The sequence below is a fragment of the Suricata suricatta genome, chromosome 8 (genome assembly GCF_006229205.1).
Source record: "Suricata suricatta isolate VVHF042 chromosome 8, meerkat_22Aug2017_6uvM2_HiC, whole genome shotgun sequence".
Taxonomy (NCBI): Eukaryota; Metazoa; Chordata; class Mammalia; order Carnivora; family Herpestidae; genus Suricata; species Suricata suricatta.
The window spans coordinates 120,400,193-120,416,760 of NC_043707.1; the positions used below are offsets into that span (position 1 = coordinate 120,400,193).

At 47.9% G+C, this 16,568-nt stretch overlaps 1 protein-coding gene and 1 non-coding gene across 2 annotated transcripts in view; both read left to right on the forward strand.

Annotated features, from left to right (window-relative positions):
- The first annotated feature begins 6,979 nt into the window (after window positions 1-6,979).
- The window catches only part of MECR (mitochondrial trans-2-enoyl-CoA reductase), a 32,145-nt gene continuing 22,556 nt past the window's right edge, over window positions 6,980-16,568 (forward strand). The window contains exon 1 of the mRNA XM_029948262.1: window positions 6,980-7,190. Within this exon, the coding sequence (XP_029804122.1) occupies window positions 7,015-7,190 (176 nt within the window). The 5' untranslated portion in view covers window positions 6,980-7,014. The remainder of the gene's footprint in view (window positions 7,191-16,568) is intronic.
- On the forward strand, window positions 9,113-9,219 carry LOC115300537. Its single transcript, XR_003912707.1, has one exon. It is a non-coding gene; the product is annotated as a U6 spliceosomal RNA (small nuclear RNA).

A 16,568-nucleotide genomic window follows, 5' to 3' on the forward strand; every position in this document is an offset into this window, starting at 1 on the left:
GGACTGGCGCCGAGTCCAGAGCGGGAGCCCAAACAAGCGGGGCGCTGACGTCAGGCCCCGCCGCGGGTTCCGCGGTCTCGCGGCGCCCCCTGCTGGCAGCCGCGTGCGCAGCCGGTCAGGTCTCCCGGGGCCCCGACGCACCCCTCCCCCACGCCTGCGCCCCCTCTAGGAGGTCCGGGCCGTGGAGGACCACCCGCCTTTACATCCACAGCACCGACATTCACAAACCAGCACGCTCGCTGCCCACATTCTGGCACGGTGCTCTCGGGGACAGAGACCCAAAGACACCCTGCTTCTCTGTCCCCTCTGATGCTTGAATCCCCCTCCTTACCTAGGCCCCTCCAAATGCACAGTCATGCAGACCTCCAAGGACTAGGTGCTCATCACCTACCAAAAACAGGCAGTTGGGTCTTTGGAAACGCTGCCTTTTTAAGTTGTTCATAACATTACTTTATTTTCCTTTTAATATCCATGGGATCTGTAGTGATGGCCCCTCTTTCATTTCTCCTATTAGTAATTTCTAACCTCTCTCTTCTAGAGGCTTACTGATCTTTTGATCTTTCCAAAGAACCAGCTTCTCTTTTGATTTCCTGTTTTCAAGTACATATTTCTGCTCTAATTTTTTTTTCTTCTGCTTCCTTTGGATTTCATTTGATCTTTTTCTATTTCCTAAGGTGGAAGCTTAGGTGAATGATTTTAATCTTTCCTCCTTTCTAATATATGTATTCATTGCTATAAATTTCCCTCTAAGCACTGCTTTTGCTGCATCCTATAAATTTTTAGAAGTTGTGTTTTCATTTTCATTGAGTCTAAAATGTTCTTTTTCTTCCTCAACATTTCTTCCTTGATCCATGTGCTATTTAATCTCCAAGTTGTTTGGGGTTTTCAAGCTACCTTTCTATTATTGATTTCTAGTTTAATTCTGCTACACTCAGACCAGAATGTGGTCTATCTTGGTGAATATCCATTGTGAGACTGAGAAGAATCTGCATTTTGCTATTGTTGGATGGTGTAGTCTATGGATGTCCATTATATACACTTGATTGATGGTGTTCTTTTTTTTAACATTTATTTATTTTTGAGAGACAGAGAGAGACCGTGTGATCAAAGGAGTGACAGAGAGAGGGAGACACAGAGCCGGCTCCAGGCTCTGAGCTGTCGGCACAGGCCCAATGTGGGGCTCAAACCCACAAACCGTGAGATCATGACCTGAGCCGAAGTTGAACACTTAACTGACTGAGCCACCCAGGTGCCCCAGACTGATGGTGTTCTTGAGCTCAACTATGTCCTTACTGATTTTCTGCCTGCTGGTTCTGTCCAGTTCTGATGGAGGGGTGTTGAAATCTCTAACTATGGAAGGGAATTCATCTATTTCTCCTTACAAAGCTGGCTTTTAGAAAGCTATTCATTTTCATGCCACAAAGTCCACCTCCCTCACTAATTCTTTTTGGTCCTAGTCTACCTCTGGCTACAACGGTTAAGTATATATTTGGGCCTCTACCCATATAGGCCCTTGTCAATGACTGCAAACTAGTTGTCCATTACTGTGTAAGACCAGGCACCTTCGACGTGCCTTACCCACACAGATTCATTTAATTCCCCCCACTATTATTTATTATTCCTATTACACAGTTGAGGAAATTGAATTACAGAGAGGTGACTTTTCCAAGGTTGTGCAGTACTATGTAGCGGCACCAGGATATAAATCAAGGCCATCGGGGTTGTTGTTGTTGTTGTTGTTGTTGTTGGTTGTTGTTGTTTTTAAGTCTTTATTTTGAGAGAGAGAGACTGAGAGCAAGCAGAGAAGGGGCAGAGAGAGAGGGAGACACAGAATGTGAAGCAGGCTTCAGGCTCTAAGCAGTCAGCACAGAGCCCAATGCGGGGCTTAAACCCACGGACTGTGAGATCATGACCTGAGCTGAAGTCGGAGGCTCAACCAACTGAGCCACCCAGGTGCCCCAAGGCTATCTGGTTTAACTTGAATGGAGGCTGAGACCTGCCTCCCAACTGGAACAAATTCACAAATACCAGATAGTGATTCATTTGTTCAACAATTCCTACAAGCCAAGGTGGAAATATAAAACAGACAAAAATTCCTACCCTCATAGAGCTTACATTCCAGAGGGAAAACAAGAACAATAAACAGCCAAATAAGCAAATTCTATGGTACATGAGACAGTGATAAGCCACTATTTCTGGTATATGAGACAGAGATGTGCCAGAGAAGTGGAGGGAGAAACAGAAAGGTGGGGGGGGAGGTGAAAGGAAGGGATTATTGTGGTTTTAAATATAGCACCTACCTTGTGCCGTCATCATTATCTTTCTCACATACCCACCCAGAACATGACTTCCCGAAAGGCAAGGATTTTGTCTTGTATCTCAGTGCTTTGTGTCTGACATGTAGTTGATGCTCAAAACATATTGACCCTCAAAAAATGCTGAATGGATAAATGAATGAATACAGACATGGTCTTTGCCCTCATGAAACGTACACTCTCAGAGAAAAGGCCAACAGCAAACATGCAAATAAATACGTAATTACAATCTGAGATGTGTGCTCTAAAGACAATGGGAGGAATGTTGTGATTAATAAGTAAGGAGGATCCTACTTGAGTTAAGGGGAGCCGAGAGGGATTCCCTGAGGAAATGATGCCGTGATGTTTGAGCTGGGACCAGAAGAAAGAGAAGCAGCCAGCAAGGCAGTGCAGAGGATCATCGCAGCCAGAGGGGACAGCCTATGCAAAGGCGGGAGCTGGTGTGTGTGAGGAACGGCCAGGCCAGGGTGGCTGGAATGGAGGGGGGGAGGGAAGGGGAGCCAGATGCCACTGGAAAGGCTGGCAGGATCTGGAGGTCATGCAAGAAACTATGGGGCTTTGGATTAAGTCCTAAGAGCAGTAAGAAGCTATTGAAGCATTAAATAGAAGAGTTAAAAAGTCCTGAGCTTTCTTTTTTTTCTTTTTTTTTAAGTCTTCCAATGAGCCAAGAGGAGACAGAGGGACCCATGGGCAGGGCAGCGACCCAGGCCAGAGCCTAGGAGTCCAAAGTCTGTCTAGGACCTACCTGTGCACTGCCTCCCGCTGCAGGCTGGCTTCTCAATGAGGGTGGGACACGTGCGGTTGCCCAGGGCCTAGAGGGGGTGGGACAGAGGGCTTGTGGGCTCTTAGTCCTCTCGCTCTCGTGAGTCCTGATGAGCTCCATGCTGAGCTAGGGAAGGGGCCAAGAAGAAAGGCACAAGAACTAAACAGAGAGAGATAATCACAGGGAGAAAGACGGAAGCAAGAAAAAGGTGATGGAGAAGAAACAGAGAGACACTGGAGAGGGGAGAGGCAGGAGAGGTCCAGCCAGAGCAAGAAACTCAAGGAGAGAAATCCAGTGAATAGATGAAACAGCCAAGGATCATGCTCTTTGCAGAGGACTCCTGGGAGAGCCTCATGATGGGAGTTTACCATTGATTTTTTTTTTTGTATGTGGACACTGAGGTTCCAAAAGTATAAGGCATTTGTCCAAAATCACAAAACCAGTAAATGGTGGGCCCAAGACTCAAACCTAGACCTAACCCATCCCATATCTCTCTGCTCTTCATGCAGGAGAGGACCACAGAGCAGAGACTGTCATGGAGGAAGAAGGAAAGCACAAGCAGCAGGTGGACAGCTAGAAAGACAACATTCTGCTTCACTAGAAAAAGATCACAGACTTCTGGAATCTACAAGTGGCCTGGAGTGACCTGCCCAAATCTAGGGGGAAAGTAGACAGTGCCACAGACAGGGCCAGGCCATGAGGAAATTCAATGACTTTCAACTCATGGAATATTTATGGCACCTATACTGGGCCAGGCCCCATATTGGGTGCTGGTGTCATGGAGATACGCCAAACATGACCCCCTGTTGGCCGTAGGGGGAAGTGGACGTGTAAATAAATAAGGGACTGTGTCCTAAAGGCCAGAACACCAGTTCGGAGAAAACACAAAGGCAGCAGAGGTTGACACAGCCTAGGGAGTTGGAAAGCAACATCAAAGAAATGATATCTGACCCTGGAGTTTCCCAGGTCGGCAAGGCCAGGAAGAGCATTTCAGGAGAAGTAACCTGAATAAAAGCACAAGACATGGAATTGCTAGGAACGGTGGGTATCGAGTGCTCTTGGATCATTGGCTGTGCCCAGTCTTATAGCAAGAGATAAAAACAGTGTCAGACTCAGGGTGCAAAGGGTATTGAATACAGGTCCATGAAAGTTGGAATTGAACCCCTCAATCAGTGGTTCTCCAACTAGCCCCTGGGGAAACCCAGGTGCACCTCAAGCCAAGCTGAGGGGTTCTGCCACTGAATTAAAACTATAGCCATCTTTTTCTAATTTACAAGAAGGTAACTTAATTACAATGAATAGAATTTTCTTTGTTTGTTCTTTCTTGAAGACTTTAGCACATGTCAGTTGTGTGAGAGAATGATAGAGTTAGCACAGAATCACAGTTTCATTTTGTTTTGGTTTTTTACAGTTTTCAGTTTACATATCCATAGTTCACAGTGTTCTACAAAGAACTGTGGCTTCTGGGTCTGTTGAAGTATTGAGGAGTCATAGAATGACTTGAAGCAAGGGAAAAACAAAATCTGATCTTTCTGTTTAAAAAAAATCATTCTAGGGGTACCCGGGTGGCTTAGTCGGTTAAGTATCCGACTTCTGCTCAAGTCATGATCTTACCATTCATGGGTTAGAGCCCCACATGGGGCTCTGTGATGACAGCTCAGAGCCTGGTGCCTGCTTCAGATTCTGTGTCTCCCTCTCTCTCTCTGCCCTTCCCCCACTCATGTTCTATCTCTTTCAAAAATGAATAAACATTAAAAATAAATTAATTAATAAAATGAAATAAAATAAAAATCATTCTGGAGGTGCCTGGCTGGCTCAGTCAGTAGAGCATGCGACTCTTGATCTCAGGGTTGTAAGTTCAAGCCCCACATTGGGTGTAGAGATTACTTAAAATCGTTTTTTAAAAAAATCATTCTGGAGGCCTGAGAAAGAAGGAAAGGGGAGGGAAAGAGGGGGTGGGATTTCAGTTAGGAAGAAGGCTGTTGGCAAAGTCCAAATTAAAACTGATGTCCTGGACTGAAAGTGGGGCTATTGGGTTGGATAGGGGGACTAAGTTCAGCTTCCAGGATGGGGACCTGCCGGATGATTCTCCAGGCTTTCCAGCAAGCCTGCCCAGGGAATTCACAGGAGCCAATTTGGTAGAGAAGATAATGTCAACAGCTCAATGTCACCTAGAGAGTCTTCAACAGAAGTAGATCTCTGTGTCACAGTGAAAATAGAAGGTAAGCAAAACTGGGTAGTGTGTGTTGGGGTGTGTGTGTGTGTGTGTGTGTGTGTGTGTGTGTGTGTACATGAGCACTCACATACAACCGGGGGGACCATCACACTTTCTCCCCTATCATGGACTACTTTCTCTAATAATAAAAACAGATATAAACATTTTTTGAGTATAAAGTATGAGCCAGACCCTAGTCTGGGTATTTTACCTGCGATATTCCCATCTAATTTTCACAATAACCTAATAACATTTATCAAATGCTTTCATGTGCCAAGCATTGTGCTAAATGCTTCAAGTGAATCTCACTTGATCTTCACAGCAGCCTTGAAACTGATACTATTATTTCCTTCACTTTAAGGATAAGGAAATGAAGACACAGAGAGACTAAATGACTTGTCCAAAATCAAATGACTGGAAAATGGCAAAGCCAAAACTCAAAGCCAGTTTTGCCAGAATCCAACCACCTGCAGCTTTCATATCAGCACTTTGCTTTCGTCTCTTCTTCAGAGAAAACGCTTTGAGCTGACAAGCTTTGGGTCAATAAAACCTAGAGAAAGTAGCTCTGCCTTATCCTTCAAAGCCCTGGCTCAGTATTTGTCTAAACCTGTTTCCTGGGCCAACCTACATCAGAATAGTCTTGAAAGCTTGGAGGAATTGTAGATTCCTGGACCTGTCCCCAAAATTCTAATTCAGTAGGCTTGAGATAGGACCTCAGGTGATTCCTATGCACATTGAAGATTTTCAGTGGGATGGGCTCCAGCACCACCTCCTGCAAGAGCCCCTTTCCCCACCCTGGCTCCTTCCAGAGCACCTTTCTCCTTCAGACTCCAACATCGATCGCCTTCCCTCCTACTCTTTCAGCTAGGGTTTTAGTTATGTTCATGTCTCACCTCCACTACAAATATGACCTAGTGTCTTTACTGGGCTTCATCTTCTTACAAATCCCTTCCACTGTCCCACTAAATCCCTTCTACACTGTGAGCATTTTAAGAGCCGGCCCCCTCCTTGTATCCCTCCTTTCTATCCGAACGCACTTAGCATTTTACCCTGTGTTCTTCCTTCACAATGTCATTCTCTGGTTTCATCCAATCCTCACTACAATCTTGAAGGAGGCATCTTGTTCCCCACTGTACCCAAGAGAAAAGAGACAGAGCTTTTGACACTAGCCCAAGGTGGCCAAGCTAGAAAGCGGCAGGACTAGGAGTTGAACCTACCAGCTCCAAGCTCAGTTCTCTTGCCTCCACATCAACTTACATCTACTCTATTCAGTGGTAGGAAAGTAAACAGTGCTTCGCTATGCTGTTACGGGGTGGCAAGGAATAAATGAGATGATGCCTTAAAAGATCCGGCACGGTGAGCACACAATGCACGGTGGGGAGAAGAGAAAACTGGGGTCAGGGAAGGGTAAATGACTTTCCTCAAATCAAATATCAAATCGCAGACCGCAGACACAGCTTTAGGCAGGCATCAGACGCTCCTAGTTGGGAAAAACACTCCGTCTGGCCCTGAGTCTCCGCGAATCACTCCGATACGCCCAACCCATGCACCCTGCGCAGCCTCCCGAAGTGCCACCGCTCGGACCGCAGAGGAAGCGGTCGGCCTTTTAGAGTGAGCAAGGGGCGTGGTCACGCGGCGGGGCGGGGCGCAGGCGCGCGGGCACGCGGGCGCAGGCAGATGACGTAGGCGCGCCGTCCGGCTCAGAGTTGACTGAGGGGAGCATGTGGGGCTGCGGCGCGCTGTTGGGGGCGCCGACCAGATGGCGGCTTTGGCGTAAGGTGCTCGTCGCTTGTGGCCGTGGCTGGTCTGCCGCCTCCCCCCACTCCGCATCTGCCGACCCCTCACGGGTCCGGGCGCTGGTCTATGGGCACCACGGGGACCCAGCCAAGGTCGTCGAGTAAGAGACGGCGCCGAAACGGGGCAAGGGGACAGGGGGTTCCTGGAGGGGGTGAAGATGCGCTGTGGAGTGGGCGGCGGGGGGGCGGGTACTGAGAAAGGAGGGATCGGGTCTGAGGAAGAAGGACAGAATAGCGGGACCCAACCCGAAGCACAGCGCGCGATGGGTAGCTCAGAAAGTCGGTGCGTCCAGGTAGTTGAAGGCCGGAGAGGCACAATTGTGATGGCGATAGTGGCTAACTTTTTTTTTTTTTGAGGTGCAATTGGCATACAATATTATTTTAGAGTTGGGTGTACAACGTAATGATTCGATATTCGTATGTATTGCCAAATGATTGCCCAGTAAGTCCAGTTAACATGTCACCTTACATAGAGACAGAATTTTTTTCCTTGCGATAAGAACTTTATTTTATTTATTTGTTTGTTTGCTTTTAGAACTTTCAAGATCTACTCTCTTAACAACTCTCAAATATTACTACCTGTGGCCAACCTATTCAGCACAACCCCATTACTTATTTTATAATGACATTTGTCCCTTTTGACCCCCTTCACCCATTTGGCTCCTACACACCACACACAAACACACACACACACACACACACACACACCCCTGAGCACCAGTCTGTTCTCTTTATCTATGAGGTTGGTTTGTGTTTGTTTGCTTGTTTGTTTAGGTTCCACATGGACGTGAGATCATACAGTCATGGTCTTTCTCTGTCATATTTCATTTAGCATAATGCCTTCAGCATCCAGCCATGTTGTGTCATGCAGCAAGATTCCATTCCTTTTTATGGCTAAGTAGTATTCCCTTGTTTCATATCGCTGGTATGATATTCTTGTATTGCTATTATCCCACTACTTTATATGGATACAGACCATTATACATGTATATACTAGATTTTCTGTATTTATCCTTCAATGACTCTTACTGATCAAGTATTATGTGTCAGGCACATAGTGGATGTGTCCAAATGGATGCTCTCATTTGATCATCACTTTTGGGGTAGGTACTTGAATGAGCTCCATTTGCTCGTGAGAAAACTGCGATGTAAGAGAGGTAAAAATCACTTGCTCAAGGTCATACAGCCAGTAAGTGGCAGAAGTGAAATTTAAACCCATGTCTTACTGATTTACCTGAGTTCCTGGGTTCTATTATTTTTTTGAAGAGTATTTTCTGAAAGCATTTACATCCATTCTAATCTTCCACTTCCCAGAAAGTATGGGTGGCAGATCATTTTCAGTTTACAGAAGGCAAAGCACTTGTCCAAACTGATATCGCTAATAAGGATTAGAACAGGGACAGGAGCCCACGGCTTCTGACTCCTATCTTGTGTGATTTCCCCACTGTTGCACCATATGCATGCCTTGAGCCAGGTAAAAAGAGGTTCTGTTTCAGAGTCTTACAGACCCTAAGGCCGAATATGGACACCACCTCTTAGTAGCTCTTGATCTAAGACAAGTCACCCAGCCCCTCTGAGCTCTTGTTACTTTTATGATGGTGTTCTCTTGGCTCTTCATCGATGATTTTTGTACGTGGCTAATAAAAACAGCATGTGAATTGTCAACCACTGTAACTATGCACGTAAGTGACTATACCCACCCAGAAGGGTTAGTGTGGTCCCTGTAGGGGAGGGAAGGGCGCTGGTCTGGGAATCAGACTGGAGTCAAACCCTTACCCCATCCTTTGCATTTGGCAGGTTACTGAAGTTCTGTGAGTGTCCTCATCTTTAAAAGTGGAGACGATACAGGTCTAGCTAACAGTGCTAAATAGCTGAGATCAAGCTAATGCTGTCCACCAAAAGCCCCTGCCTACTCTCCTAACGTCCCTTGTTTACAACTCTCTGATTCCCAGCAACTGGTTTGATTGTTTCCCAAAGAATAGGCAAACGTGGCATTAGTATTATGGTTAAAATACAGGCTAGAGTGCTCACATCAGCAGCACGTATGCTGCGAATAGAATGACACAGTGAAGATTCACATGGTCACTGCTCACGGGTGACATGCAAATTCATGAAGCATGCCAAATTTTTACTTAAAAAAATCAAGCCAGATGTTTTGACAACTGGAGGAGATAAGCCTCAGTTAAATTCAAGGTCATGCACTCAGTCCAGCCATATCCACCATTAGAATATTGAGAAGACACATCAGTCAGTAATCCTCAACTTGTATGTTAATCATAAGTAATGATCACCACGTCAGGAAGCCGTGTCCCTGGGGACTGTGCTGTAATGAGTTGGTAGAGCTCTGACGAACATTAGTTTTCCGGGAACACACCCCAAATGGGAGTGATGTGCCTCTCTCACAGGCTTGTAACATCTGCGTCTGGTACAGGAACTGCCACCAAACAACTGCTCCAAAAATGTTAGTTAATTATGAATCTAATGTCTGTAAGAAGTGGGTTTTTTTGTTTATTTTTGAGAGAAAGTGCACACAAGAGTGAGCAGGGGAGGAGCCGAGGGGGTGGGGGTGGGGACAGAGGATCCGAAGCAGGCTCTGTGCTGACAGCAGAGAACCTGATACGGGGCTCACAAACCGTGAGATGAGCTGAGATGAAGTCAGACGCTTAACCGATCTAGCCACCCAGGTGCCCAAGGAGTGTATTTTTTAGAGTTCTGTGGTGATGAGGATGGGACCCTTTGCAAAGGCAGGGGAAAGTTAGGGAGCTGAGTGCAGTTGCCTCCTGATTGAGTCCCTCCTCTTGGAGAGCAGCGAATCTGGAACAGATCAGTCTGGTAGCAGATGCCACTTAGGGAACAAAGAGCTCTCTTGTCTCCTGGTGTGGAAGCCTGAAGATTTACGCCCAGAAGTTCAAGACACGATAGTGTGACGAAGCATTACTCAGCCTTGGCTTCACGCCTCGCTCCCCTGGGGCACATTGACTCCATATTCCCAGGTGCCTGCCCTGAGGTATTTAGTGGGTCTAGGATGGCACTAAACATCCGTGTTTTTTTTAAAGCTCCCCAAGTGATTCTGATACCCCGGCCAGGGCTGAGAACCATTGCCCTTGTGGATACAGACCATCAGGCAGTAATTCTCCATCTGCCAAGAAAAGTGGCTTTTCCCTTCTGACCCAGATTCAGGCAACTTGACTTGTTCGTGTATGGACAGAGGCCAGACGCTGGGATTCTCTTCTTTGTAGTCATGTCTTTGGAGGTTTAAGGTAACCACACTGTCACAGAAAGAATCAGGTGTCCCTTAAATATTCCAGTGACTGGGTGTGCGCGTCAGGTTCCTCCAGGCAGGGTCATGGAGCCACCCAGAGTCAGAGCAGAGTGCTCCCCAAACTGGCATAGTTTGTGATGCTTGTGATGCTCGCACCGTGAGCAGAAGGACGGGCAGGAGGAACAGTCCGCTTGACTCTGAAGGGTCGCAGAATTCCTCAGAATGGGACCTCCAGGGATCTCTGAACCTAAATGTCCTTTTCATTCCTGTTGGTCCCCCCAAACATTCCATCCGGTCTCTCTACTAAACCTTGTTCCTCTGGCTCCTAGAGTTCTTTTCTCTTTCCCCCAAAACGGACTCCCCTAAGCACTTGGGCCTCTTTCATTCAGAGGATCAAATGATGTGAAGTAAGACCGCAGGAGAAAATGACAAACTCTAGAAATTTCAGAGGTACCCCACGGTCATCGCCCCTCGTGCAGAGTTCTAGATTCTTTATCAGTAGTTACCGGAAACCCCAATGTCCTCTTTCCTTTTGGTCCTGAAAGTCCCCTTTCAGAACTTTGCCATTCTCTGGGTCTTATGGTAAAAACATCTTTCATTTACTGTACACCTACCATGTGGCAGGTATTGGGCTAACTTCTCCACATATATTATGGAAATTAAAAAATCATAAAAATCCAGTTTGGTCATTATTATCCCCATTTTACAGATAAAGGAACTGAGCTCAAGAAGCATCAAAGTCACATGCCCAAGATTATACAACTAGGATGTCCTTTCTTTAATAAGAGTCCTTGATATAGGACCTAAAGATACAATGACAGTCATCTCAAGTGTTTTTTGAGAATGAGATGGCCTATAAAATTGGGGGAAAGTTAGGTCAGAAGAGAAAGTGAAGTTATTCAGGTGACCCCAAGTCTCCACCCTTCATAGGAAGGGCTCCCCCAACCTAGGGAAGATGGTAGGAATGTTATTCTCTGTCTGCCTTTTGAAGATCCTGAAGTGTTCATGAAACAGCATCCTGGTTGTGTCGGCTTACTCCCCAGCCTGCTGCTAGCACAAAATCAATGCAGCTGTGAAACCCTGGATGGACCCATTCTGTGTTAGCCACATAGGATTTGTGGGAGCAGGCAGTGAGGACCCAGGCTGTATGGGTGGGAAGTTCTCATGGCAGGATACTGTTTACTCTCAGATTTCTTTTTACAGTTGATGTCCATGTGTACAACCGAATCTCTATGCAGGTGACTTGGTTTTTTTTTAAACCAGAATTACACTACTTTAAAAAAAAATTCGTGCTTTGGTTTGCCATTCTATTGAGAACGGGGATTTTACTTGTCTCCTGGAGCCTTTTACTGTGGTCATGAGTGAAGGGGGAGGGAATCGAACTCATTGCTGTAGTAAGTGAACCAGGGGTTATTCTTCAAGGGCCTGCTACCGGTGAGGCAGGCCTGGAGATGCAGAGATGAGTCATCTGTGGTCTTGGCCCTTAAGGAGCTCACACTCTAGTCCAGGAGATGGGTGACCATAGCCCAATGAGGCAAATGCCTTACCAGGTTATGTTTAGACCGCTGTGGACACCCAGAAGAGGAGTACGTAGCCCCCTCAGGAGAGTCAGAATGTTTTCCCTGAAGACACCAAGTCTAGGTTGAGTGCCCCCAGAAGATCAGGGGAGCAAAACGCGAGGAAGAGTATAGGAATGTTCCAAACAGAGGACCCTGCGTGCATAAAAGCCCAGAGGGAAGAGAAAACCTGTGTGTCTGACTGATGAATATTTATTGAGCACCTGCCGTGCCTGCACTCCATATGTGATCCCTGAGGGAGATGTCTGGTGCAGCGGGCTCAGAGGGGACTAGCCTGAGGTCACAGGACTCAGACCCAAACTGGATTCCTCGTGCTGTCACACTCGCACATTACCTTCTCTCTGGACTTCACACTAGACTGGAGCTGAGGGCCAAAACCGTGAGGGTGCGACCTGGCAGGCAGAGCTCCGAGGCCCCACGCAGCAGACAGGAGTCCCCCTGTGTCCAGAGTGTGGGAGGAAAGCTGTCCCCCCCCAGCCCCCCAGCGTAACCCCACGTTATCATGGCTGTCTGGCCTTCTCAGCAGCTGCTTCAACTCTCTGGTGTGGTTCCAGGCCTCTCCCGCTCTGGGTGGGGTGAGAAGGATCTGCATTTTAGAGAAGGGAAAGCAAAGACTCCATGAGGTTAATCTGTGGCTCAAGGTGTGTCTTTGGGGACACACCACGAGGGCACTGGCCTGGGTTCTAGTCCCCATTCCGCCACTCATTGTTACCGTGAGCAAATCATGCCAGTCTCCACATTCTTTTCAGTTTGATAGAATAAAGGGGTTGCCCAAGGGCAGAAGTGGCAAAGACAGGCAGGCGTGCTGTCTCTTCCTCCCCCCACACCTCCTATGCCTGGGACAAATGTCACAGCTCTGTTTTCTGTATCCCTCAGAGCCTGTACACCTCTTCACCCCATTCTTCCCGACACTTCTTCCTGGCAAGACGAGGTGAGGCTGTGACATCCTTCTTGTCGTAGTACTGCAGCCACGGAAGTGATTATGGGACCGGATCCTATTGGTCCAGCTCTGACAACTCTGTGAGACTGGTAGACATCGGACTGCCTGCCCACCGACGGTTGTTCTAGCAGACTCCGGGGAGCAGTGCTGCAGCTAGAAATTGGGGGCCCCAGGCACAAAATTTCACCAAGGCCCCGTTTGCTCTTGACCACTATCATCAGCAGCCCACCAGGCATGGGCGGCATGGTCATCTCTGCCTGTCAGAGAGACCAAAGCGACTGCAGACAGGGACCCCGTCCCCTGCTATGGCCCAGTCTTGTTCTCTGGACCAGTGAGGTTTGGCCTCAGCAAACTCAGCAACACACTCTGTAGCTCCCTTCAAGCAAGTTTCCTCATGTCAGCAGCTGTAGAATATTCTAAGTTCTACAAGCTTACTAGTAGTCTGGATTGAGAGAAAGCAGGGGACTGGGAAGGTAGAGAGAGGGTTTCTCTGCTAGGTAGAAACTTCCAGATATTCCCCCTAAGTCATCTAATTCCTTTCTATTCAAAATGACTGTCCTGAGTGCAAGTAGTCCTGAATGGTTGGGCGGGCAAGGTGACCTTGAGGCAGGAAAGCCAGAAGAGGTACAGGGAGCTAGGGGTGGTCATGGAGTATATGAACTTAGGGTCTTGGAAGGTCATGGAGTGTATGAACTCGGCTCAGGAAAAAGAGCTTTCTCTGAGAGCCCAGGACTCCTTTATAGAACCCACCAGTGAGGGCCCCCAATCACCCCTGCTGGGGGGTGAGCCAAGGAACTTCATTCTTCACAATTCCCAGTGTGCCTTGCTTATTAATTCTTAATCAGATCCCTGGTCAGTGTACCCAGCACACCAAGCATGTCACCAGCTCACATGGGGATTGCAGACAGACTGGAGAGAGCCACGTAAGATGTAGGTAACCTTTACCCGGTGCCCCATTCTTGGCTCTCTGCAAGGAACAGAGGAGAAAGTCTCTGTGGCCCGCAGCAGTCTCTCCCTGCCTGTTCTTCCTGCTCAAAATGATATTGACCAGTTTGAGGTGACTGAGTGGAAGATGCAAGATAAGTGCAAACGGTTGCTAATGAAATGCAGAAGGCGGGAAAGAAATCTTCGCAGGGCTGGCCAGTGCCCGCCTTGCACAGCAAATACGAGCCAGCCAACCCCCCAGAGTACTGGCCTCTTTTCCCCCCATCTCAAAAGGCTCTTTCTTCTGCCTGCTTTTGTCTCCCTTGTAGTTCATATGGTATCACAGGTGTACAGCCTGGGCCTCAAAGGAGCCATTGTGACCTTATCCAGTCTGGGATCTGTCGTGAAGACAGTGGCATCCCCCAACCCACCCCACCCCGCAGTTGCATGGCGCCATTGCACTCACAGGGGAGGGCCGTGACCACTCTAGGGGGAGGTGACTTGAGGTCTAGCCAGACTGTGTTTGGGTGCCGCATTTGCACTCTACAACGTGGCCACTGGGTCCTTTGGTGAGTTTAACAAAAAACAAGGAAGAAATTGCTCTCGTGACACCAGAGGTCCAACTCCTGGAATTCAGACTTGGCCCCTGTTTTCCTTCCTGTCTCGGCAGAATGGTATCCTTGACGACGCCGGTAGAACGGCATGCAGGGACAGCAGTGTCTGTGGTGGTAATGGCATTCCACGGGGCAGGCCAGGGCTGGTCTCCCCGGTGAGAGACAGCTGGACCAACACACCTCCTGCTGGGCGAGCAACTCTCCATCCCCTACACCCTCATCCCTGCCCCGCCCTGCTTCCCTCCCGCTTCTGTGGCTTCCAGCCAGCACTGAGCAGCGAGGCTGCCCAGAAGACAGAAGTGGGGGCTGATTGTAGCCCAGGGCGGCGCTCCCCGAACTGCTTTCTGGGGGGCAGGCATGTATTCCGTGCCCTATGAAAACAGTGCTCCCAGCCGAGTTAACTCCAGAGGCTCCGGATTACACAGATTCACAGGGGCTTTCTCCCTGGATGACTTCTCCCAGCCTCTGTGACCCCCTTTGCACAGTCTGGGTCCTATAAAGGACGTTTACCGGACGGCGTTTCTCAAGCATATTTTACACCCCAGGAATACCTAACACTATCTCTCAGGATGGAAATTCCACCCAGCCTAAAGGATGCCAGCTCAGTGTTCAGCAGTCTGAGCTTCCAAGTCGATCTTTAGGGCAATTTTGCCACTTAATAACAGTTTTACCTTAGACAGGTTTCTTCTCTGAGTTTCAGTTTCCTGTTTGTAAATCGGGGAGATAACACCTTCCTGAGAGGTATGTAAAATGCTAAGCACAATGCCCAGAGCTTAGTAAGCTGTCAGCATTAGTTCCTTTTCATTGTTCAGCCGGATCACCCAGAGGAAGATGATCTAGCCCGGAGTGCCCTTTTCACACACCACACTGCTTCGAGGTCCAAATATAACACCTTCTGGGGCGCCTGGGTGGCTCAGTCAGTTAAGCATCCGACTTCGGCTCAGGTCATGATCTCGTGGTTTGTGGGTTCGAGCCCTTGCAGCTCAGGTTCTGTGGTGACAGCTCAGAGCCTGTTTCAGATTCTGTGTCTCCCTCTCTGTCTGCTCCTCCCTTGTTCACTCTCTGTCTCAAAAATAAAATAAACTCCAGACCACTCTCCCTTCCTCCCTGGGTCAGTATTCAATTGTCCATGCCCAGGAGCCCTCAAAGATTTCCCACTCTGTGCCGAGGGAGGGACGTCAATACCACTTCTTATTTAAGAGACTCCGGGTCATCAAATCCTCTCCATTCCCCTGGTACCTGTCCAGACTGCACCTACTGCCTGGCCAACTATCAAGTCAGATTCTTTGCCATTCCTTTCTTGTGCAAAAAAGCCTGCCTTCCTCCCTCAGTCCACCCAGTAAACTCCCACTTCTTCCAACCCCAACTAACATAGCACTTCTTCCAAAGCCCAGTTGCTAACCCTACATTTCACCCCTCCAGGCGCAGTCCGGGATAGCACCAAAAGCCTGCCTCTGGGAATCTGCCTGGGGAGGAGGGGTGCCTACCTCTGGGGGTGTTTCTCGCAGCGACTCCATGACTCCACATGTGAGGTCCCTGTGCTATCAAGCTCCCAGGCAGGAGATTTTTTTTTTTTAATCTTTAAGCCCCTTGGCACAGTACCTGATACACTGAGTCAGACTATCAGTAAATATTGAGTTAAACTTAGTTGAGTTTTCCAAAAAGTTGCTGTCTTCCTTTCGGTGATTCAGTGATTCTCTTAGAGGGGTAGCCAGCTAATTGTTCCAGGGGCTTCCTTGGATATTCCTGCCACTGATAACCGCTGCTATCTCTTCAGCATCTACTGTGTATCAGATACTCTAGCAAAGACTTTATCTACCTTAACCCGTTTACTCCTGTGAACTAGGTTCTAGTGTTGTCCCCATTTCACAGATGAGTATTTTGAAGTTATCTAGCTGCTAAATGGCCAAAGCAGGATTCAAACCCAGGACTGCCTATTCACTCCTCCATCTGTGAAGTGAGATCCACCTGTATTCTCATCCTGACCGGGGGTCATCTAGATACTTAAAAGTATGATTTACTGCAAACCTCATCGGCACTTTTCCAGTGAGGAAAAGAGCCACGGGTTTTTGCTTAAATCAAACTCTCAGAGGGACAGTCTCCATTTTTATTTGTACCCATCCTTTAGGGTTATTTTCCTCAACAGCCCAGAACCAGGAAGA